Below are 25787 nucleotides of genomic sequence, written 5' to 3' on the forward strand. Positions count from 1 at the left end.
TGTGGTGGTGTGTAGCTAAAATTCCATAGGTAAATGGTTCTCATAGCACTTTTGCAAAATCTCACCAAGAACAGTAATACTTGTTCAAGAATGTAACAACTGCATGTGCAGAATATTTCTGAGGGTAGAACATTTCAGACACTGAATCATTTAAACATTTCAGATGTGGTAGCATCTATATTTGTTAAAAGGCTAAATCTCTATTCAAAGCAGGAAAGCATACAAAAGGTGGTCGTTCATATAATTAAGTTTGGCAGTTATCTGTTAAGAATTTGAGATTCAGGGTTGGTGCTACAAATTGGTAGGATTGTAGGGTCAGGTAACAAATTTGGGGGTTATGAATAAATAGTAACAAAGTTCCAATTATTTAGTTTATCAGGACTGAGTAGGCGCAATTTGGATTCTTTTCGTCAGACACCCAAAATGTCTTGGGTCATCTCTTTAGTTACTGAAAACATATCCACCATGGTTTGGACCTCTGCAGGGCTTTCCTCACAGAACTCCACTTGCACAGTGCCTCCCCTTTTCCACTTAGCAAATTGCAGGTAGTGCATGTGCAATGCTTTTGGTCATGTAACCATGGTTAAGTGGTTGTGGGCTGCAAACTTGAGCACTCCCTCTATCTGCAGAGCAAATCCTATCCTCACCCACTTGCTCCTACTGTGTTGAAGTCTTATATTGGAACTAGCCTGAACTGTGGTTAATACTGTGACATACCTGGGCTCCTATATGTCCTTGCCCATCTTCTGGCATCCCAGATGGTTTCTGTGTAAACAGAATTAGATGGGTTTCTTGTTGTCTGTACATTGCCACTGGTACTAAATCCATCCTACTGACCCAAGATCAGTATGTGCCACCACCTACTAGGTTAAAGAGCAGTAGTGCGCTTCTGTATTATGGGGGACAGATCTATATTATGGGGGAGAGAGTGGTGTGTAAATATTCTTAATATTTATATACTAAAATATTCCTACTAATAACCACCCAACTCTCCTAGAAAACCAGTGTACACTGTTGTGGTAATTAGGCTGAAAGGATATAGGCATTAACCATGTGGTTAAAGTTTCATTTGTTAGATAAAAATGCAGGTTTATTTAATCTTATAGTCATGTTCATAAAACACCCCCCAAGAAACAGAGACTTCCAAACAAGAAAATAGAGTGAAATTAGTCTAGCTTAATATATGTGCTCTAGTTCAGGGGTTTCCAAACTATGGCCTGGGGGCTACATCCGGCCCTTCACAAGATGTTATCTGGCCCTCATCAACTTAAGATATTTTTTTCCCCAGCCACTTAGGGGGCAATCCTAACCCCTTATGTCAGTGCTTTCCAGCACTGACATAAGGCCAATGCAGCTCAGAGGTAAGGGAACAAACATTCCCTTACTTTGAGGAGGCCTCCGTGAGTGACACCCGACTGCAGGATGCAGCACATATCCCATTGGCACTGCTATGCCAGTACTGGAAAGCACTGACATAAGGGGTTAGGATTGCGCCCTTAGTGGAACAGTTAACATGTGCAGTTCTGCCCACCACACTCCTTTCCACATGGCCAGGATGTTGTCAGCCTGGCTCAGTCACCTGGGCCATATGCTTTAAGTCCTTCACACCATAATTATTCAATATTAACCTCACCCCTGCCGATAAAACAATTTGGGTTTCCACATGTTGACTTTTCAACAACGCCATAATCACAGTGAGGAGATAGCGTCATTTTTGCACATGCGTAAAGAAATAATAACAAAACTTGGTTTTGTAATGGATCGGACACAGAAATTGCTGTGCATCGCTTGCCTCCGCCCTATATAAATTTTTTTGGGGGGCCCTCAAAAATATGCAGTGTGGCCCTCCTACTGAAATTTGGAGCCCCCCCCCCCCCCCGCTCTAGTTGGTATAATAAACAAGTAACTGAAATATGGCTCCAGACGATCCATAGAAAGAAGCAGTTGTTTTGACTCAGAAGTCTTTTTCTGCCTTCTTGGCAGAAGAAGCAGTGTGGAATTGGGATAGCGTAGCGTTTATTCACTCCCTCGGCTGTGAAATTGATGCAAGAGAATAACCAGCTTTAGAAATTGTTTCCTGGTTGAGGATATAGTGCAAGGTATGTTGTCTGGTCAGTTGCACATTTAGTGCCTGGAATGAAATGTATTAACTGCTTTTGTCCCTTTAAAAATAGAGACAGGCTGACCCCATCTAGATACATCTTAACTATTACTCCTATTTTACATGTTGAATTTCTAACTATCCATGAGAAAAGCTACTAACGGGGATTTGAAACCAGAGTTTGAAGCGAAATTCAAAATCACTTCACAGGAACTGCCTGTCCCCTAGAACTTTAAAATGTACAGAAGAACTTCTGAATGAGAATACACAAGTTGTCAATAAATTTGGGGAAAGTTTCATTACTATTATTAATACACCTATGTGCTTGCTAATAAATCTGGTTTAATATGTTTTCACATTGATAATTTACAGATTGAGGTTGGTTTGGAGATTCAGATTGTTTTAAAAAAAAATCCAATATGGCTGTTGCTGTACATATTGCTGTACATGTTGCTGTACATGGTCTTTCCTCCAGCTAGGAAAGACCATGCAATGAATTTAAGCCACCAATGATGCTTTGGCCCTTAATAGTCCCTATTTTCAGTCGTCTTTGTAAAATATTGCTCAGTTGAAAAGTGATTTTGGTGAGCAGTTAGAAGAGACTGTAAGTGTTCAAGATGTCATTGTATTGGATTTTAAAGGACATTAATAGTGTTGATAGACTCCCTTGTTCAAGCTTATTTTGTACTGAGGGTATAGTATCTAATAGTCTATGCTGACTAATGACAGTGAAAGATAATCTAGTTTTGCTGTTGTTGGCAGAAATCATAACCCTGAGTTCTAACAAGTAACAAAATATTTTTGTTTCCTATATATAGAAATACACTTGTGCCCTTGTTTGTGTAAGCATATCTAATACACCTGTGACCTTAATATCTGACAGTGAACACAATGGTAAATGAGTTGGGTAATACAAAATGCCAAGTGATGAAAAGCATTGGCGGTAAATTTGTTGTGAATATGCAGAACAAAGTTAACACTGAACATTATGCCCAGCATGAGGAATGCTAAATTAAATTAGACAAATTGTATAATTCTACAAATAAACATATACAGGTGCAGCCTATTTATCCACGGATTTTTTATCTGCAGATTTGTCTCAATATGAATGGGGGGGGGGGAACCGAAAGTCACACACACCTTTGCCTCCTTTGCTCTGCATTGGCGTCTCCATTTCCAGGCAACCCAAAACACTGCAAAAAGGCTCTGCCTTGCCCAGGCAGGGAAATAGCCCTGGAAGAGGTTCCCCTTGCAAAGGAACAGTAACACTCCTGGAGCCCCTGAGCCAGCAAAGAGGCTGAAGAGGGGACGGGGGGGGGGGGGGGGGTCTGAAAATCTCTGTAGCCAGAACATGTGCATCAAGGTGGGGAGCTCTCTCTCTCTCTCTCTCTCTCTCTCTCTCACACACACACACACACACACACACACACACACACACACACACACACACACACACACACACACACACACACACACACACAGGTGTGATAGCAACAGAGGGGATTGCTTTAAAAAACCCAGTGAGTGTTTGCCAAATCCCCCCCCCCCGTTGAGATGGTGCAGGCAATCACCGACACAAGCAACTCTCCCCCCCCCCCCATGGTGCAGGCTATCAGGGACACAAGCAAGCCTTCCCACCAAGCAAAGCATGAGATTTAGCCTACAGTCCTCTCCAGACTTTCCTGGGAGTAAGACCCATTGACTACAATGGGGCTTACTTCTGAGTAAAAACGCATAGGGCTGGACTCTTAAAAACTCAGTGGGACAGCTGGCAACAGGGAGGGCTGAGTATGGAGGGGAGGGGATTGATAACAGCTGCCTTAGTTTCCTTCCATCTGGAAGTGTCAGGCTGCAGTGTATTTGCATAACTCTGTGGAATTTAGCACAACGTGTTTTTTGTTAATCGCGTTGAGTCACGGAACGGAACTAACGTGGATAAATAGGCTCCACCTGTACTGTATGTACCATTCAGCATGCTAGTAAGAATTATATGCACTGTCAATAAAATTTTACATCACCAAATAACTTTTGCAGCATTGCACTAAAATTAATTGTCTATGTAGTATAGTCTCTTGCTTTTTCTAAAATAAAGTTCTTGTTAAAGCTTATTTCTTCCACATGTTCTTCTGTGTGACAAAAGGACAGTTGGCTTAGGGGGCAATTATGGAACCACAGTTAACCCTGAGAAGCAATCATACAATATATTCTTGTAATAATATGGGAGTCCTTTGGCAAGTTTCTACTTCAGTAGCCCTGGGAGTCACTGATCACGCTGTGATCCTGTACACACTCACCTGAGAGTGTCTTCCATTGAACACAGTGGGACTTAAACATTCATAAACTTGTGCTATTAGAATGGTAGGTAGTAACTCCAGGTTTACTACTATTTCTAAATACAGGTATATATTGCTTAATGACGGAGACGCGTTCTCCAGACCTCGTCATTAAATGATTTCATAATTATGTGGAAACTTACCTTTTGTGTTCATGGTGTTAGCATTAAGAGGCCCCAGAGGCCTCTTCAGGGTTGCGTTGGACCTCCACGGGCCTCAGAATGACCTGCAGAAGTACTTGGAAGCTACTTCTAGTTTTCAGAAGCAAACTGGAAGCAGCTTTCCGAAAACCAGAAGTGGCTTCTGGAGGCTTCTGCAGGCCATTCTGAGGCCTGTGGAGGCCCGGCACGACCCTGAAGAGGCCTCTGGAACCTCTTAATGACAACACCACCAACACAAAGGCAAGGAGTTTTAAGCTACTATACCATAAACCAAGAGTGGACTGTCCGTTGTTGGTTGGAGTGTCGCTAAGTGATGCACACCTGTAGCAGTAGTTTCCTGTTGTAAAATTCAAGAGCTGTCACCAATTTCTGATGCTTTAATTTACCTCAAAACATTGAGGTTCTGAGGCAGTTTACCAACATTTCTTACACTCGGTGAAAGATTTTTGTTAACTTGTGATCTGATCTACCCAAACAGTTAATCACCTAGATCTTGCCACTTGAGAGCATTGCAGGTTTGACAGTGTTCTTGCACTCAAATTTTTGCGCATAGTAAATTGGCATATCATTCAGAAGTCGAACTTAGAACCCTTTTCCCTGATGACTAGTTTTCTGTGTGCAGAGATTGTGGAGTGTTTTTTTCATTAGTCATGCAGTCCCTTCAGACATCTAGTGTGAAGTGATGCAGTTCAAAAGCCATTTTTCCCTGTGATTAGCTGTTTGTGTAGATTGGGCCTTCATTCTGTACATCTGTGTTGCAACATAAATGATGTAGGGCACAATCCTAACCCCTTATGTCACTGCTTTCCAGCACTGGTGTAGCGGTGCCAATGGGACATGTGCTGCATCCTGCACTCACGGAGACCTCCTCAAAGTAAGGGAATATTTGTTCCCTTACCTCAGAGCTGCATTGCCTTTATGTCAGTGCTGGAAAGCACTGACGTATTGCGCCCATAGTGGTACAATTCAGGAACAATTTGTCCCAACAGGCTGTTAGAGTTCTAACTCCGACTACCCCTTGTCTCCAAAGGAAGAAATGATTGTTATTGACAAGATGTGCGTGTCTCATCCTTTTCTGTCTTTATGGAAATGATAGAGAGAGCTATCACAAGGTCTTTGAGCTTATTTAACTACTTGCTTCAATGTAGTGTGTGTTTCAAATATACGCTGCCGTGTTGTTACACAGTGTTATAAAGTGGAGAATAAAAGCAACTTGAAACATTAATTTTCTTTTCATGCTGAGCGTACTTAACAACAAAGACCTTCAATATGAAATGGAGGTCCATAGGGACATGCTGCACAGTACAGAGCAAAAAAATCTCATCATGCTTCCTGTGTTTGTGAATGAGCCAGCTACATGCATCTTATTTCAGATCCTTGCTTTTGCAATCTTTCACTACTTTTCTTAAGTAACCTAAGCTGGGGGGGGGGGGGGGAAGGTGAGATCATTTTATCATTCTGCTGTTGCCCTGAGTGAATTTCTGCAGTGCAGAAATATCACTGTCATGGGAGGTCTTAAAAACCTTTGCAGTTTTACATACGAGGATGGGATGATATGAAGAGACATGGTCTCCTTTCCTTGTCTGCTGTTGTATTTAAATATTAATGCAGTAATGTATATTACTACATGTTATAATTAATATTATACAACATAGATTGTAACTTGAAAATTTTAATTCGCATAGGGCACAGATCTCCAATTTTGGAGATCTGTATTTCAGTGTAAGATCTTACTCAGCTTCGCATTGGTTAATGTTTTTCAGATAAGATGCCCACTTGGAAATTTCAACCAAATTTAGTGCATTTATAGCCCACCTTTAGGATAAAGGTGGGTGCTCAAGGTGGCTAACTAAATATACAATAATAATAAAATATAAAAAAATTAGAACAGTAAACAATAAAACTATCAAAAGTAGCAATATAGTGAGCAGCAGAAACCAGTAGAGCAGCAATAAAATAGCAAAAGGTGGCAATAAGCAGTAAAACAATAAAAGGCAATAAAAGCAGCAGTAAAAGGCGCTCATAAAAAATGACATTAATAAAAGGTGGCAATAAGCAGTGGTAAAAGCAACAAAAGCCCAATCATAATAAACCCACCCGATTACAACCCAAATGCCAACTGAAATAAGAAAGTTTTCACTCCCTGGCAAAGCATCTCAAGGGAAGGGGCAGTTCTGAAACTGCAAGGGAGGGAGGTCCACAACTGTGGTGCCACCATGGAAGACGCCCTACTATTTGCCACTGCCCTCAGCTTGCTTCCTGTGGAGGTGGTACATGCAGATGGCCCTGTCTGAAAATCTTGGAGGGTGAGTAGGCACATATGGAAGGAGGCAGTCCCTCAAGAACCCTGGTCCTAGGGCTTGAAAGGTCATAACTAGCAACTTGAATTGGAACAAAAAAGGACCATCAGCCTGAAGCAGCAGTCCAATAGAATCAAAGTAGTGCCAGATGGCTCTACTCTCCAATTTGCCACGATCTTTTTTACTTGGATTTAAAGAAGACCAGTTGTAGTGTTCCTGAGGCCATAAACAATGTTGATGTTACCATTGTCTCTAGTTCTAGAGCAGTCTTTTAGTCTGGGAGAAGAAAATAGTTTTATCATCCTTAAGTCATTTTGGTTACCAATTTATTTGAGAGATTTATATCTCTATATACTATATTTGAGATATATATTTATATCGGCCTTTCCCATGCCGAAACCAATGCCCAAGGCAGCTTATGAAGCTCCATAGTAGAGTGCAAATGGGATTTTACAGCAGTGGTACTGTGGACAGCTCATAGAACCCTTCTCTTCCAGATGGAATCCTTCATGGCACAATTGTCACATCTGGCATCTGAGTATGCCTTCCGAGCTTCCAGCAGGAGCAGTTTCAGGTTGGCCAAGCTGTAAGCAGCAACTCCTCTTGGCTCTGTTGTCTCATGACCACTTTCAGTCTCCTATCCAAAATTCAACCAGAACCATTCCTGCTTAGCATTCTTCCAACAGTCTTCCACTCAGCCACCAGACTACAGCTGCTGTAAGTAGCTAAAACCCAACATTGCAATCTTCAGCTTCCCTTTGAAACAAGAAACCAGATTACCAGTAAAATACTGATTAAGGTTCTTTTGGGTTGCAATACTATACGCCTATACCTGGGAAGTAGTTCCCTTTGAGCTCAATGGAACTTACTTCTGAAGAGAAATGCCTAGGTTTGGGCTGGCTACTAGCCAATTCTGAACAGATAAGCTGCTTCTGGTCCATCAAAGGTTATTTGTATTTTGTATACATCAGTGGTTCTCATACATTTAGCACCGGGACCCACTTTTTAGAATGACAGTCTGTCAGGACCCACCAGAAGTGATGTCATGACCGGAAGTGACATCATCAAGCAGCAAAATTTAACAATTCTAGCTGCAATCCTACCCACACTTACAGGAGTTAAGTCCCATTTACTATCATTGTTAAAAACATATATGTAATAGCTTGTTAAAAGTACAGGTCTGTAACATTTCCCCCAATCCAGTCACATACCATGGGAGCATCAAGTCTAATATATTAAAAATAAAATATTGAAATGAATGAATGGAGACCCACCTGAAAATGGCTTGCAACCCACCTGATGGGTCCTGACCGACAGTTTGAGAAACACTGGTATACATAATAGCAGGGGTCTCCAAATTTTTTGCCAGAGGGCCACATCAAATATCTGCCATGGTGTGGAGGGCTGGAAAAAAAATTAAAATATAAAATTTAAATAAATAAATTAGAGATGGAACATAGATGAGTGAATAAATGAATGAATGGGCTCATTTATTCAACCTTTCTGGCCCTCAGAAGACCCTCCAGACACAAACAGAGCACAGTTCTGGTCATGTTCAGTTGAGTGGCCTGAGGTTTTCAGGGGACAAGAGGTTGGCCGTGGGCCGGAAAGAGGCTTGCTGTGGGCCACATCTGGCCCCCAGGCTGGGGTTTGGAGACCCCTGCATAATAGGATTGCAACATTGAAAGGCAGTTCTGAATTCAGAAAAAGGGTTCTAAAAGAATTCACTATGGTATCGTGGTTGTTCACCAATAGGCTATGTTTCTTATTCAGACAAATGAGAATACATTCCCAAGGATCATCTCAAAAAGAGTTACAAGAATCAAGTACAGTAATTGCATATTTCACTTTGGAATTGTTTAAATAAGCTATTTTCAACCACTGTGCCATGGCACACTGGTGTGCTGCGAGTGGTCCACAGGTGTGCCACAGGAATTTGGGGGGGGGAAGTCATTTATTAATAGGGCCAATGGGAGATGTGAGCCCCCGCTGCCAGCATAGTGTGCCTTGTCAATTGTCAAAAACCTGGTAGTGTGCCTTGACCATTTTTAGTGCCTTGTCAGTGTGCCGTGAGATGAAAAAGGTTGAAAATCACTGGTTTAAGTGTTCCACATTCAGTAAGAGAAGTTTAAAAATGAAGGGAAGCAAGTTGTCTTTTATTGAATGGTTCAGTCTTGCAGTGTTTGCATTCAGGTACCTCATGTTTACTCTCATAGGAGATATTGCTTAAAACTATCATTCTTAAAGACCTCCATATAGGACAAGAATGATGATTCTATTTTTAATGTCTTTATACCCTTTCTTAGCAATTCAACCCAGAGCATCTATGGGTTCTTTCTTCTCTGTAATTATTTGAATGAGCCAATTCATCCTCCTGAATTTCTTCATTTGATCTTGTGCATGGGTGCCTGAGAGAGGTTAATGAGAGCTGGCCTGTGCATAAGGGAATATTACTACTCTGTGATCATAGCTGTATTTTTTTTTTTAGCAACTGTGGTTGCAGACATGGTTGCTGGCTTACAATGTGTACAGCTGATTGCACTAATCTTTCTCCACACAGTGGACTTAAATATTTATACCCTGCTTTTTCATTCACCCTCAAGGTGGCTTATAGTGTAAAGTTTTTAAATGGGCCATAAAAATAAGTATATAGAATAAATTACCCAGAAAAGAACAGGACCACAAAGCCAGAAGCAATTCAACAGCACAATTAGCCCGGCTTTTGGTGACTTTCCAAAAGGGGTGCAGCAAAGGTATGGCTATTTTGGGAAGGACCCCTTACAGTCTGTAAGGACCCTGACCTGTGTCCCTATCCACCATATTGTAGATAGCAGGAGGCCAAACAAATAATCCTGAGCAGATTCATATGGAAAGAGGAGATCCCAAATCATTTACCTTTCTAGATCATTACATCATCACCAAATTTTCAGGTTGCTGAGCTCCTTGGCTGCACAGAGCATTGCTTGGGGGTGTGTGTGAAGCCTTCCTGCCCAGTTTGTAGAGTGCCTTCTTTTTCAGGTGTACCCTATCCTTCTCCAGACATATTTAAGGAGTTTTGCTTTCCTACAATCCTGAATCTTTGCGCACCTCCTTCTAGACCAGTAGTTCCCAAGCTTCTTATCTTCGCGAACCACTTCAGTGTCTGTGTTGATTTGGGGAACTGCCAGTCAGGAAGCTGCAGAGTTATATGACACACAATCTGGAAGCCGCTTCTGGGTTACGTCAGCCCATGCCCCGCATAATTGGCCATGCATAATTTGTGCCCCATAATATCTTGTAGAAGGGACTCAGCACCATGTGGCCAATGATGTGAAGCATGGGCTGGCGCGAACCAGAAGCGGCTTCTGAGTTGTGCTCTGTATTACTTTGCCTTGCAGATTCCTGGTCATGGCAGGCCCCTGACCCACCAAAAATCAGGTTGTGACCCACTATATGGGAACCATTATTGTAGACAGTAAAACATCTGGTGCTTCTGCTTCCTTAACTAGTACCCTGTACAACTAAGGGCGCAAGCCTAACCAGGTCTACTCACAAGTGAGTCCTATTTTGTTCAATGGGACTTGCTCTCAGGAAAGTGTGGTTAGGATTGCAGCCTAAAAAATTCAACTGTTTCTCCTCTTCTCCCCCCCCCCCCCCAAAAGAAATCCAATCCTGGTTATTTACAATTTTCTGTGGAGCTCGGTGCAATTAAAAAGCTTTTCCCACCATCCAGCTTTCTTAGCATAGGCAAAGTCTTCATTATTTTCATCCACCCGAACATGGGGATTCATTTGTACTGTTGCAAGGTGTTGCGAGGTTCAAAAGCAAGACTCAGTAGGCAAGAGTGGTGATCATCTGCAAGCTTTATTTTGTTGCCAGCAACGGGCATCTCACGGGACTCCAGTCCAAAGCTTGAGAGGAATTTTCCAATCTGAGCCTGTCCCTTATATTTCATTTTGGCTCCTTTGTTTGAGGAGTTTTACACTTTTCATTGGCTGGAGTTTGACATCATAGATGGGGCTTTCTCTGGATTGGTCAGAGATAGCCTTACAGACATTTGATCGGTGAGCTTCAAGTTACAGGTTTCAAATAAGGCAGTACCATACATTTAAGCATATAGAAAACTTTGTTTTCAAGTACCAGTAGAGTGCACTGTAACCTCATTTTTACTCAGAACTGGCCTTTTGGCATGTCTTCAGTACTTATTTCTTGGCATCCTTAACTTAGGTGGCCTTGGCAAGAGCCTCCTGTTTATCTCTTACATTCCTTCTTTGTCTTTACCAGACACCTTGGGGCTTTCTGCCAACCTGTGTTAAAGCTAAGTCCTCTGGTCTTTCCTCTATTCCATGTTCTGAATCTATATGTGACCTGTTACCTTTTGTGTACCTTTTAAGGGATGTATAGTGGTGTATATTTAATATAAGACAAACCAAACTCTTATTGTAAGAAAGGATTGCTTTTAAAAACCCTTTTCTCATTTATTTTTCAACAAATTACAGCTCCCTATGTCTGTTGTAGCCCAGACAGAGGCTCTTTCTTGGATTCTTCTGTTATCTGTTTCTGTCTAGCTGTTTGTATCTTTGTTTGTTAGAAAATCCTATTTCCACCTGCCAACAGATAAGCCTCTCACCATAATGTTGCATTGCTAAGGCTCCTTCACCAAAATGTTGCAAGTCCATGTACTTTTCCTCATAACAGTCCCGTTTTTCCCGCTTTCTGGTGCCAAAAGTCTATCTGATGTAACTCCCTTGTTCAAATTCTGCAAGACTTTGAGTTCTCAAGGTCTACAGAGATACAAGCTTAGCGAATGCTTTTGCCAAGACAAGAGTGTTATCTTTGAGGAGTTGCTTTTCCCACATTCCAATCGTCTGTGAGCTGCCTCTTCCAAGGTTGCATCTGAGTTACATTCCAGACTTGAGGCTTAAGCATCTTTAATTATCAAATCTAATAGCTTTTACTATTCTGTGTGTTTTTATGCTTTAATCAAACTTTTAATGAAATCAGGCAATTAAATTTACTGTAATAGCTTATATATATATATTGGTTACACTTTAAAGACAATAACTATTAAGTATTGAAGAATTATTGACAAGCATGCAAACATTGTATTCTCTTTGACATTTCTATGAAACTTTGTTATAATACCCTCTAAACAGCTCTCCCAGTGTTCAACATATGTATTTGACACTGTTTTTTGGTTTGAAGAAGTCTGAAAGAATTATGATTTTAAAATTGCAAAATGTTTACTATGACATATATGCAGGGAGCTGAAGATGGGAAATTCCAGCATCCTCCCTTGTAATTCAATGTGTGTATTGTTCTGCTGGATGCCTTGGTATGCTGCCAAGAGCAACCTTGAGACTTTGCTATTTTTAGCAAAACTGCCAGCCTGCCGTTTCTGGCCTGCTTCAAGCAGAGACAGTGATGGCTTTTAAGTTTTATTTTTATTAAGCTGCTAAGCACTTGCTCTATTAGGTTATTAAGCTAATGATTTGTTCTAATTGCATAGCATAAATGGCTTTATTCTATATTACCCTGTATTAGTACCAGAACACAATTGCAACAGGAATCGGTTTTCAACAGCAGAACGAAAAAGGCCAGTTGGAGGTATACTTTCCCTCCATTAAAATAAATACGTCTCAGGTTGTTTGTTTTTTCTGTCAAGCTCCATTCCTTACAACAGTTCTGTTTTTTGTAGACTTTCAAACAAGTATTTTTGTTTGAGCAGTCTTGGGAGGATAGCATGGAAGGAATCAGTGGCAAAGCATCTTTTTTCCTTTTTCTGTGTGGAAAGTTGAAAGGCCAGCTACAAGTGAGGGCATTGGAGAAGGAATTAGAATAGGACCCTGCTGAGATGGAAATGGAGAGGAGAGGGGCAAGAAACAGGAACTAAGACTGAGGGAACTATAAAGGAGACTTTAAAAAAAAACACATTTCTAGTTCCTGCTTAATCAATCAGAGAACTGCAGGAGCATGGCTGGATTAGTGATGCAGCAGCAGAGGGAGTGGTCTGCTAATATGAAAGATGCTAATAGGGAAAATGCTGGCAATTTAAAACAAAAATGCATAAGCCAGAAGCAACTTCTCCTGTCTGGAGATTGCATCCCAATTCTGATTTCCGGATTAAAATTCTTCTTTGCCCACAATGTGTATAGCTCCTGTTTCCAAGGTATTCACTTGAAAAGGACAGCAAGGATGTTATAGGTTCATCAGTACAATGTGTTTTGTGCTTTGTGATTGTCTATGGATTTATATTTCCATTGTTTAATTTCTTTAGAAAAAAATTACACTAGGTTGTATCCTAGGTTTAGACATAACTAAGGAAGAAAGCTGCTTTTTTTTTTAAAGAAAAAGCTGTGATTCTCATTAGAAGTAAATGAGAGATAATAATCTGTTTAATCGATATTCAGTTTACCAGAACTCGCCCATAGTTCTTTGGGCAACATGGTATTTATAAATATGTGTTCTTTTTAAAACCGGCAGATAACAAACTATCTTTGAAAAGGCATTTGCCTTCCACTATTTCAGGGGAAAGAGTGCCTCTTTTCCAAGATGGGCCTTGTATGCCATGTACTGTAAGAACAAAATTAATATTTTCCTTTTGTGCAAATGTATACATTTGTAATCAAAAATAAAGCTTCTTTAATCTTCTAAGAATATTGTAATTGGATAAAAATCCTACTCATAAATAGATGCTTGTTGTGCTGTTGCTCATACATGAATATGCCTATAGATATTATCATTGTACCTTTTATGTGGTTTAGAGGTTTATGGTGACAATGGCTTTCTATAAGACGTCACGCCAATTTTTTCTCTCTGTTGTAGAAGAAATAATAATTAGTGTATGTATAGTACTTTCTTTGAGCACATAGAGTGCTTCATATGTACAATATTATCTTGATGTTATCCTTACAACAATTGTGTAACGTTTATAAATAGTATTAGTCCCCTATTGCAGCTAGGTAGCTGAGACTGAAAAGGAGTGGCCTCCTATGACCAACTGGTGAGTGGTGATGACCAACTCAACTGGTGATGACCAACTGTGAAATTGAACTGAAGACTTCTTGCTTTATAGCCACTGCATATACCAGTTATTGGTTTTTAAGCACAAATTAACACCTGTGAAGCTATGAAAGTATTTTGATGGTTAACAGAGGACACAGCTTTGACTGTTTGGGTACTATAGAGAAGGCTGTAGCATAGTAGCATTTTTTGTGAACTTACTGGGAACAGAGAGTGAAGGAAGGTGGAGACAACTTCTGGAGTGCATTTATTTCCCACACCCACCCACCCACCTCTCAAAATACTTGAAGGCTGTTCAAGTAGTTTTCAGGCCAATGGTAACACGACCCTCATAAGAAAGAGCAGTGATTCTCATTCTAAAAAGTGAGTCCAAGTGTTAAAAGTTTGAGGACCACTGGTGTAGAAGTAGAGGTATAGCAGGCATTGTGAAATTGCTTTCCAGTCAGTGTTCCCACCTGTGTCTACAGTAGCTCTCCACAAAATGCTTGGTTCACCCTTGGGAGCCTTCTTAACATTGCCCTTCTTATGTTGCTATCTTTTGTACAGTCTACTCCATTACATTTGGCTGCAGGCTACAACAGAGTTCGGATAGTTCAGCTGTTACTTCAGCATGGTGCTGACGTCCATGCAAAGGATAAGGGGTATGTAAGATTGTATAGTAAATTTACCATCTTTGGTAGTGATTGTGGATTTTTTTTTTGCTGTACATTTATAACTTGATTTTGAGTTGCTAAGTCTTCCCCTCAAGGTTTAATATAGCAAAGACACCCTTGCTTATTGTCCTGAGACTCCAGCTCCCTTTCTGGCAGGGGCTCAGAATGTAGACCATAATGTATATCCAGTTGCTTTGGATTTTGAGCAGCTGAATTTGTGTTGTTTGTTAAAGTTGCACAGATGCATCTTTGAATTCACCTGATGGTATTTTTTACAAGTAATTGCACATTAATGTTTTAGAACTGTTATAAAATCTCTAAAAATCATGTGTTGGGTCCAAAAGCTAAATGTGTATATTGATATACCTTTAATGCAGCTTTTCATTGTTTTGGTTAAGTTGCTGTGTCTAGTTTTTAAATGGGTTCTGTTTGCAACATTGATAAAACTTAGCCCAACAACATAAATAATCAGGATTATGAATATTGGAATAAGAGAGGCTCATTTTATTGAAAAGTATATGCCAGACAATAAAATGGAATTATGTGTAGTGAATGAATTGCATTGTAAACAAGTGAAATGCTTAGCGCAGTGTTTCTCAAACTGTGGTTTGGGACCCGATTTCTAGACTCCCGCAGAATCTCCAGTTAAAACATGGGTGATGGAAAGATCGGATAACTGATTGCCTCAAGCCCAGAGGCTATTCAAAAATCAGATAGCTGCTAACTACCTTGCAAAGAGCTAAGCTCCTGCAGTTTGCAAGCTTGTGTAAATCTAGGAAGATAATGTTTGAGTGTCTTTTTTTCCTGGTGTGTTTTTCCGAGTCTGTCAGTGGCAGATAGTGGGGGCAGGTGAAGGCTGGGTCACATAACAAACCTTGAGGCTATTCATTAGGGCTGCTTCATTGCAAGAAATGGATTGAGTTTTTTAAATAAATAAATAAAAATATTTCTTGAACACCTTTTTTGAATTCTCACCAGGCAAGTGGGTCCCAATAGTATCATTTTGAATATGGGTCCTGGTGCTAAAAAGTTTGAGAACTACTTTATTACTGTGTTACAATCACTCATAAATGATACAGAAATGCAGTCTTATATGTAATTTAAAGTTGTTATGATCATGCCCATAATGGGTATTTATCTTTTCATTCATGTGTCATTACCTCATAAATTGGAAGATTACTTTTACAATCATATATTGTTAAACATAGTGGGTTTTTTCTTATGCCATAAAGCAGTGATGTTTGACCTGTATTGCTGGTTTCTTTGGGCCTCCTTGAAAATTTCTTCAGAAGCTCTTTAGACTGTGACCAGTTAATATTATAGATTGATGATTACATTTGTTGGTTACACTGCATAGTCAAGATTTTTACAAAAATGCAATTGAACTGAAACAAAGATATTTTTAAGGGTTTAATTAAAATGAAAACCTTTAAATGTATACTTTTCCTTGTGAGAAATGTGGTTCTTAATTCCATAAGTAATTTCAGGTAATGTAATCTTAATTTTTTTATTGTAGTGGACTTGTTCCTCTCCATAATGCATGTTCCTATGGACATTATGAAGTTACAGAACTGCTGTTAAAGGTAAGTTAAACAAAAATAATTCCACATTGTATAGTTATGTTAAACTAATGATTAGCTTGTGTATAGCGCTCTGTCCAAAGTGTTTCACAGATGTAATCCCCAATAACACAGGCTTACAAAACTGAGGGTCAGAAAAGTTTTTCCCAAACTTTATGCTGGTTTGATATGAATTTGGGGTGCCGATTCCAAAAATGACATCCGTTTTGCCCTATCACATCTAGTTTTGGAGATATAGTGTCTGCTGATAGCCGTCCGGCAGAGCTGTTCCGTGTGGTGTGGGGCCTCCTCAATCAGGCCCAGTGGACCAGGAGGAATACATGGTCAGCCGCTGTGACGTGTTTGCGCAACATTTTGCAGATAAAATCGATCGCATTCGTTACGACTTGGATGCCACATTGACAATGTCTGATGATGTCCCCCTGGCAACTGCTTGTCCTGTGTTGTGGGATTCTTTTCAGCTTGTGCAGCCTGAGGATGTGGACAGACTCCTTTGGAGTGTGAGGCCGTCTGCCTGCCTGTTTGACCCTTGCCCAGCTTGGCTGATAAGAGCTGCCCGGGGTGGACTCGCTGAGTGGACGGGGAGGGTGGTTAACTCTTCTTTGGGGGAGGGGACGTTGCCACCTGCTTTGAAGCGGGCGGTGGTTCGCCCCCCTCCTGAAGAAGCCCTCCCTGGATTCCACTGTGTTGAACAACTATCGGCCAGTCTCCAACATCCCATTTCTGGGCAAGGTAATTGAGCGGGTGGTGGCGGCCCAACTCCAGAGGGTCTTGGATGAAGCGGATTATCTGGATCCTTTTCAATCTGGTTTCAGGCCGGGCTTTGGGACAGAAACTGCCTTGGTAGCCTTGGTGGATGACCTACGCTGGGGACTGGACAGGGGGAGTGCGTCCCTGTTGGTCCTGCTGGACCTCTCGGCGGCTTTCGATAACATCAACCATGGTATCCTTCTGGGCCGATTGGCCGAGTTGGGGCACTGTTTTGCGGTGGTTCCGCTCCTACTTGGAGGGTCGGTCCCAGATGGTGGTGCTGGGGGATGCCTGTTCGACACCCTGGCCCTTGAAGTGCGGGGTGCCACAGGGTTCAGTTCTGTCCCCCATGCTATTTAATATCTACATGAAACCGCTGGGAGAGGTCATCCGGGGGTTTGGAGTGGGGTGTCATCAATACGCTGATGACACCCAGCTTTATCTCTCCTTTTCTCCAGACTCCAGGGTGGCGGTTGAGGGCCTGGAGTGCTGTCTGGAAGCAGTGAGGATCTGGATGGGTGCTAACAAGCTGAAATTAAATCCGGACAAGACAGAGGCTCTCCTGGTTCGGAAATCCTCGATGCAGGTGCTGGATTATCGGCTTGCTCTGAATGGGGTTGCACTCCCTCTGAAGGAGCAGGTCCGCAGCTTGGGGGTCCACCTGGACTCGCAGTTGCCCCTGGATTCCCAGGTGGCGGCTGTGGCTAGGGGGGCCTTCACTCAGCTTCGGCTGGTGCACCAGCTGCGTCCGTACTTGGATCGTGCAGACCTGGCCACGGTGATCCATGCTACGGTGACATCGAGATTAGATTATTGTAACGCGCTTTATGTGGGGCTGCCCCTGAAGACGGTTCGGAAACTGCAATTAGTGCAGAATGCGGCGGCCCGTGTGGTCACTGGAGCTAGGCGGTTTGACTCTGTCAGCCTGCTTCTCCGGGGGCTACATTGGCTGCCCATTCGTTTCCGGGCCCAATTCAAGGTGCTGGTTTTGACCTTTAAAGCCCTATACCGCTCTGGGCCAGGCTATCTTAGAGATCGCCTACTCCCGTACAATCCGGCTCGTCCTCTCAGGTCATCAGAGAAGGCTTTTTACAAGTGCCGCCGCCTAAGGAGGTACGTGGGGCGGCAGCAAGAAATAGGGCCTTCTCAGTAGTGGCACCAACGTTGTGGAACTCCCTTCCCCTTGACTTGAGAATGGCTCCCTCTCTGGAAACTTTTCGGCGAGGCCTGAAGACCTTGTTGTTTAATCAAGCCTTCTGACTTCATGGCCTTTTTAACATCTTTTATACATCTTTTAGTTGCTTTTTACAGGCTTGATTCCTCTAAGTACTGCTGTTTTATGCTCTTTTATTCTGACTTTTATCTGACTACTGTTTTTATGGGTTCTGCTAATGTGTTTTTATCTGTTTGTGAAATTATGTTTTAATCTGTTTTATATGTTGTTAGCCGCCCTGGGTCCCTTTGGGGAGAAGGGCGGGATAGAAATAAAGTTTTATTATTTATTATTATTATATAGTATAGCCTCATTAGTGAATGGTTCAGGCAGCTTCCTCATGAGGAAGCCATGGTGTAGGTTTCCTCATGAGGAAGTTGCTTGAACCATTCATGAAAGAGGCTATGCCGTGTCTCCAAAACTAGACGTGATAGTTTACACAGGCAGGCAATTTAAATCCCCGTAGGGATTTTTACAATTTGAAGGAAGGTTTCTTTCAAGAAACTACAACATTCAAGATGTTTCTTTCTTGGTCTGGTCGCACATTCTGGCCTCCATCCTCCCACGCTCAGAGCAGATGGAATAGCTCGGCTCAGCTTGACAGCTGCTTCAAGGTCGCACACCTCGGAACTGGCGACCTTTGGATTTTATCTTCAGGCAAATGGAGTGTCAAGTCCTTATTACATTAATTGAACATGTGTTAAAATATCCATTCATTGCAACCTAGGCTTCATTAGATGATAAAATCTGTTTTAGCGCTAAAATTAACAGAAATGCCGACATTACATTTAAACTTTTAGTTGTCTTATTCTTTCTTTACTTAGCATGGAGCTTGTGTTAATGCAATGGATCTCTGGCAGTTTACTCCATTACATGAAGCTGCTTCAAAGAATCGTGTGGAAGTTTGTTCTTTGTTACTCAGTCATGGCGCAGATCCTACATTAGTCAACTGTCATGGCAAGAGTGCTGTTGACATGGCCCCGACACCTGAGCTGAAAGAGAGACTCACTTGTAGGTATCTCTTGATGTAAATTTTGTATGCTAGACTGATAGGCTTACTGTGATTTTGCCAGAAAGGTGAAAGATGTTGTATTGACCAGTGGCTGTTGCTGAATCTTTGCCCCCTTTCCAGACCTGATCCCATGCCATGGGTCAAGGTGGACCTGCACCAGCAATTTCATTAGCACAGGTCCAAGTAGACCCCTCCACAACATGGGGGCTTACTCCCATGATGGGTACAAATGTTCCCTTTTCCAGAGGAGACTTCCACAACTCCCTCCCCCCCCCCCATGCAGCAGAAGGATAATGGTATGATTCAGGTGAAATGTGAGACCATTGTTTAGTACTGCATGAATTAACAGTAAAGAAGTCTTGGCCTCTTCCTCGTCTCCTTGCACTAAAACCTCTCCCAGTTTGAAGTAAATTTTAACCAGTCGCTGGGTCAGAACTGGCAAACTATAGTTTGTTTCACTTCTCTTAATCCAGGACCCTAAACTAGAATCAAGCTCTTTCAGGAAAAGAGAAACTCCTTATACCTCTTGGCCCCCAAAATATTTTTGTCTTCACAAGGTTCACTTGGGTATATTTGCACTAGAATAGTTCTTAGTGAGATATATGGAATTACATTTTCCCCTTAACTATTTTCTAAACCAATGTTATATAAATCTGACACTCATGAATATTACATTTGTTGCCCTGCAGATGAATTCAAAGGACATTCCTTATTACAAGCAGCAAGGGAAGCAGACTTAGCCAAAGTAAAGAAGACACTTGCCTTGGAGGTCATTAATTTCAAGCAGCCGCAGTCCCATGAGACGGCACTGGTGAGATTATAAAGTCACTCTGTTTGCTTTCGGCAGTACTTAAAGTTTCATGTACGTAATTGTTGTTGAAGTGATCTGCAGGTAGCCTGGTGTCTTCAAGGTTTATTTAGTTCAGTCCTTTACAGATCTAACTTGATATTTGATCTGCTAGTGACTTAATGGCTGAATTAAGGCGGAACCCACAGCAAGCATCCTCTTTTGTTAGCCCAGTTTGAGCTGCAAAGTGAGATTTCTGCCATTCAGAGCTATAGTACAATAAAGCTATGTTCTCTGGCACTTGTTTAAGTGGGGACAGAGATGCCAGCTGGACAGATGGTTTGCTTAATGAATTGTCAACCAAGCAAGCCCCACCCACCCACTTCCGAATCTCTTCCCTCACTTACCTGACAAGGTTCCCTCTTCAGAGCCTCTCCACCCTGTTTCCTTCCATTCCTTCTGGGAATGGAGACATTCCACTCTCTTCCACAAGAGGACGTCCTAAAGCAGGTAGGGTGTGCATTGTCCCTAGAGGGCTGTCACGAAAGAAGGGTGGAGAGGCTCTCTTGTTTAACAGAGTGGGGAGCTGAAAGCTTGGGGTGGTGAAAGCTTTGTCAGCTGGCACGTTGGGATAACTGGCCTCCCCTGCTCCCCTCCCCGCTGGATAACACTGCTTTCCTGTACTACTTTTCAAGTTGTCTTCTTGCTGTGAAAATAGTAATACAACCCTGTGCATTAGTAATGATTTCTCCAGCTGTAATTGCTTCACTATCTGCTAGAGTAGACAGTGTTTTCAAAAAAGTCTACATTTTGCCAAATAGAAAATAATTCTGAAGCAAAAGCAACCGTTTTTACTGTTTGTTTTACTGTTCATTTGCAAGTGAATGAAGTCTCTAAATTATGATTACAGGCATGCTCCCTTATCCATGAGCTATCCTGAAGGGCTTCACCAGTCCTCCCAATGGTTCTCCATGAAACCAGAAGTCACATCTTTTGAGCTATACTGCTGAGTCTGAGCCAAGCAGAGGCTAAGGACGTCCTCTGCTGGGCTCAGAAGACCCTCCAGAGTCGAGGGGAGCTCTGCTCCAGAGCTGGGGCACTTGGGACCTCTGGACCCAATCCACTGATATGGGATCCATGGATATGACTCCCCTCCTGTATTTTCCTGCTACTGTGAGTGCGACATCCGTGTCTTAGATTTTTTAGTTTTGATTTTTCCATTCCAGGTCTAATTTTTCCTAAAGTACAATCCTGTGCATGTCTATTCAAAAATAAGGCCAATTGAGTTTAATGGGACTTACTCCTACAAAACTGTGTGTAGAATTGAAGCCCTAAACTGTCTTTTGCATCTTTTACAGCACTGTGCTGTGGCTTCACTTCACCCCAAACGAAAACAAGTCACAGAGTTGTTGCTTCGAAAAGGAGCCACTGTCAATGAGAAAAATAAAGAGTATGTTCTTTTTTTAAAAAACAACCCTAACACTTATTAAGATGCAAGAGGTACATTTGAAGGCTGGTAATAACATATTTCTTTTAAAATCTAGTTTCATGACTCCCTTGCATGTTGCTGCTGAACGAGCTCATAATGATGTTATGGAAGTCCTTCATAAGCATGGAGCAAAGGTAAATTTTGGACTGTACTTTAAAAATATTTCACTGTGTGGGGAAAGTTATCTTCGTTTATGCAGTGACGTAGCTAGCTGGGAGTGGGGGTGGTCTGCCCCAGGTACCACCCTTGGGGGGGTGGCACCACAAATGCCCCAGCATCACTAACAATGCGAAGGTTAGGAGTAACCCCATCATGCTGTATACTGTTGGATGCGGAATTTCCAGTGTAATGCAATGCAAAATAACAGATTGAAACATCTCCTTTTCATTAAAAGTTATGGCCAAAAAACCAGAAACAAAAAAATGCATGGAACCCCATGGAAAATGAAACTGAGCCATGTTGCGTGTTTCCTCGCGAGTAGGTGAACTTGCCATAGTTCGTTGGAAAGGGCAGGCTGAGAGGAATCCAATGACACCAGAATGGTTCCTATCCAATGAAAGCAGCCCAAAATAAAAAACCCCAAAAGGAAGTCCTTCCCTCCAATCAGATGAATGTATTGAACCCTATGGAAAATGAAACTGAGCCACATGGTCATGTTTACGCACAAATAAGCAAACATGCCTTGGCTCCTGGTCAAGTCAGGCAAAGGGGAATGCAAGGCTAGCTGCATGGTCCTAGTCTGATGAAAGTGGGGCTCATCAAATGCTCCAGAAGGCAGCACCCTCCCAAAGAATAAAACAGAAGCTTCAGCTGGTAAGGTCCATTTTATTTGTTTTTAGACTTGTAAATGCTTGAAATATAAGAATTTACACTGAACTGTGCACTGGGGAGGGCTGAAAATCTCACTGATATTTTTGTAGGGGGCATGTTCTTGCAGGCAGGCTGCAGAGAAAATTCACTTGGTGGAACAGGGCTGGCTTCCCCTCATTTAATTATTTGCTTTTCTTTAATTATAATAAAATAATTATTTATTATTTATTATATATTAGTATTGGCAAACTTCAGTCTCGAAAGACTATGGTATCGCGCTCTGAAAGGTGGTTCTGGCACAGCGTCTAGTGTGGCTGAAAAGGCCAATCCGGGAGTGACAATCCCTTCCACACTGGGAGCAAGTGCAGTCTATCCCTGGTCTGTCTCCCTGGCTATGGGTCTTCCTTCTTTGCCTCTTTGCCTCTGACTGCTGGCAAAGTGTCTCTTCAAGCTGGGAAAGGCCATGCTACACAGCCTTCCTCCAAGCGGACCGCTCAGAGGCCAGAGTTTCCCACTTGTTGAGGTCCATCCCTAAGGCCTTCAGATCCCTCTTGCAGATGTCCTTGTATCGCAGCTGTGGTCTACCTGTAGGGCGCTTTCCTTGCACGAGTTCTCCATAGAGGAGATCCTTTGGGATCCGGCCATCATCCATTCTCACGACATGACCGAGCCAACGCAGGCGTCTCTGTTTCAGCAGTGCATACATGCTAGGGATTCCAGCACGTTCCAGGACTGTGTTGTTTGGAACTTTGTCCTCCCAGGTGATGCCGAGAATGCGCCGGAGGCAGTGCATGTGGAAAGCGTTCAGTTTCCTCTCCTGTTGTGAGCGGAGAGTCCATGACTTGCTGCAGTACAGAAGTGTACTCAGGACGCAAGCTCTGTAGACCTGGATCGTGGTATGTTCTGTCAGCTTCTTGTTGGACCAGAACAAAGGTGACGGGTGACTGCAACAACTACCGTGGCATCTCTCTCCTTAGCGTTGTAAGAAAGTTGTTTGCCCGAGTTGCACTAAAGAGGCTCCAGGTACTTGCAGAGAGCGTTTATCCAGAATCACAGTGCGGATGATGTGACTTCCAGCCATGGCATCACTTCTGGTGGGTCCCAGACAGATTGTCATTCTAAATAGTGGGTCCGAGTGTTAAAAGAACCACTGCCTTAACTCAAAACAGGTCAATTAGACATTCTGGGCAGACACCCTAGTGACCAAAATTCTGGAAATCATTGCTTTTAGGAATAATACCATCATGTCATATACCATTTGATGCAGAATTTCATCCATTGCTTGTGGGGAAATATCCACTGCATTTATTTTCTGGCCTTTATTATTATTCATTTCAAATCCTGAGCTGCTTAGAGGAAGGGTGGTATAAAAATGTGAATGAATATTAACCCCATATGACATTCATTAATTCATTAATTATGTCATATGGAGTGAAAAAAATTTATGGCCCCTGGCTGTCAAATTACCTAGCTATGCCACTTGGTTTATGTGCATAGAAGACAGGGAATGGAGGTTCAGCAGCTTGTCTCATCTTGCACAATTCCATTTACTTTGATATTGGAAATGGGCGATAAAACCTTGCCGTCCCCCACCTCACCTGTGGCTCTCCGGAGAGACAGATAGGGGGAGGCCCTTACTGTACTCTGTCTTGACAAAATATGGTCTTGACAGAAATCTGCTTTGAAACGTTTGCTGGAATAAAATGACTTTGTATAATTTTATGCTAGCCTTTTTTGTAGTCTCTTTTGGTGCTTATTTGATATTAGACATTAAATCAGAGATGCTGTCATGGCGATGTTGAGTGTTATGGGAAAGGAAAAGCAGCACTGTCCTGGTTTTACTACACCAATCTGTTACTACCTCTGTACAGTACTGAACTATCATGAAATCAGCGTGCAATGCTGTAGCTAGATTTCCAGTGTTTTGCACAATGTGGTCTAGTGGCAGTTGTGCCATAAAACCTCTAGTTTGTTCCCTAGTTGGTTGTTCTAATCAGCTTGAGGACAATACAGTCAAAATGGCAAAATTGCTCACGATATTCAGAGTTTCTTGGACACATGTAGTAATTTAGCATGTTAAAACCTAAAATATTTTTACACAGCTGATAAGGGTAAGTTCTCAGTGCTGAAACGGTTTCATTAGTTGTGTCTGTCATTTCCATGTAATATTCTGTTTGAAGGAAATAGGTGCAAATTAATCAGTGCATGAATACATTTTTTTTATATACTCCTGTAGGGAGAAAACCTTCAGAAATACTAAACTGTAGGAGACAGTTGAATCCTCTCTTTAATTTAGATCAGAGTAATGAAAGTAAATGTTTCTACTACTATGTTGAGTATAGACTTATTAGGTTATGGTCTTCACAGCTGTATCACTTAATTTGAAAATCTAGGTTTTCTGCTATGAAAGACAAAATTGAAGAATATCTTTAAAGAGTACTTACATTTTTATTTAGTTTTATACTAGGCATGGGAACCATCTCTTAGCAGAGTGAGGCAATGAATTGCTGAAAAGTGAATCATACTTCCTGATTTTTGTGGCTGAGTTTCTTCAGAATCTCTTTTCTGAAAAGATAACTCTTGATACCACACTTTTGTGGAATAAATGTGTTCAGTCTGAAATTACCTCTTTCAAATCTGAAATTAACTCCAACTCCGTATGCAAATTGATAGGAGGAGACACTGACTGCACTTTGAGTGACTGGTTTGAGGAAACAACTTGCATCCTTGAATTGATTGCCCCAGTGTATACTATTTAGATGCAACCTGTTGATGTTTCTTAAATGCTGTTGTATGACCAGGTGGTATCCAGACTGCAAGTAGGTCTGGGAGATCATGAGGTTGAGGAGTTTCTGTGTTTTTAAGTTTTTTAGAAAGAGAGAGAATACAGTGCAGCATCACCCAGCTGGTTTATGGTTTTTACCCCAACACATAAAAGCAGTAAAATACCACCACTTTAATATATCTTATGAGAGATGTAACTTTACACATCATTTAATAAGTATTGTTGATATAAGACAGCTTCATTTTCATTTTGAAGCCTGTTATATGCGCTGTTTTCCAGATCTCCGCTCCTGACTTCCTTCCAAGCAGGTTTAATAGGGTCATAAAATACATATACAGAATGTGAATGTAGTGTGCAGTGTCATAGACTTGTGAGCCAGCTGTTATCCTGATCTATTATTTTTCTGTGGGGACAGATTTTGGAAAAGAGCCTTTGCCTTTACTCAAATAGCAAAATTGTTACATAATTGTTCATTCAGGCTGTTAATTAAAATTACTATTCTAAATTGTCTTCTGATAAGACACCCCAGCTCTAGAAACGGAAACTTTGCCTTCTGATAAAAACACAGGCTGCTGACTGCTTGGGTTTTGAAAAGCTTGGTTCTCTGAGTATTTCTTAAGACCTGATAACTGAACTTACAGTACAAGTCTTCCCATGGGGAGGAACTCCATATTCCTACAAGGGGGCACTGAGTGTTACACCAAAGACACTAGGATAAAGCCACTGCAGCTGATTTCTTTAAAAGTGTTTTGGATCATACTGCCTTTAGTGCTTTAGCTTATCAAGGGCGGGGCAGGCAATCCCCCCTCCC

At 41.7% G+C, this 25787-nt stretch overlaps 1 protein-coding gene across 1 annotated transcript in view; it reads left to right on the top strand.

Moving 5' to 3' along the window:
* The window catches only part of TNKS (tankyrase), a 92914-nt gene that overhangs the window by 42533 nt on the left and 24594 nt on the right, over positions 1 to 25787 (top strand). The window contains exons 6-11 of the mRNA XM_066613574.1: positions 14444 to 14538; positions 16067 to 16133; positions 18918 to 19104; positions 19795 to 19916; positions 21251 to 21342; positions 21437 to 21515. Of these exons, the coding sequence (XP_066469671.1) occupies positions 14444 to 14538; positions 16067 to 16133; positions 18918 to 19104; positions 19795 to 19916; positions 21251 to 21342; positions 21437 to 21515 (642 nt within the window). The remainder of the gene's footprint in view (positions 1 to 14443; positions 14539 to 16066; positions 16134 to 18917; positions 19105 to 19794; positions 19917 to 21250; positions 21343 to 21436; positions 21516 to 25787) is intronic.

Source organism: Tiliqua scincoides, chromosome 2 (assembly GCF_035046505.1).
Source record: "Tiliqua scincoides isolate rTilSci1 chromosome 2, rTilSci1.hap2, whole genome shotgun sequence".
Classification (NCBI taxonomy): Eukaryota; Metazoa; Chordata; class Lepidosauria; order Squamata; family Scincidae; genus Tiliqua; species Tiliqua scincoides.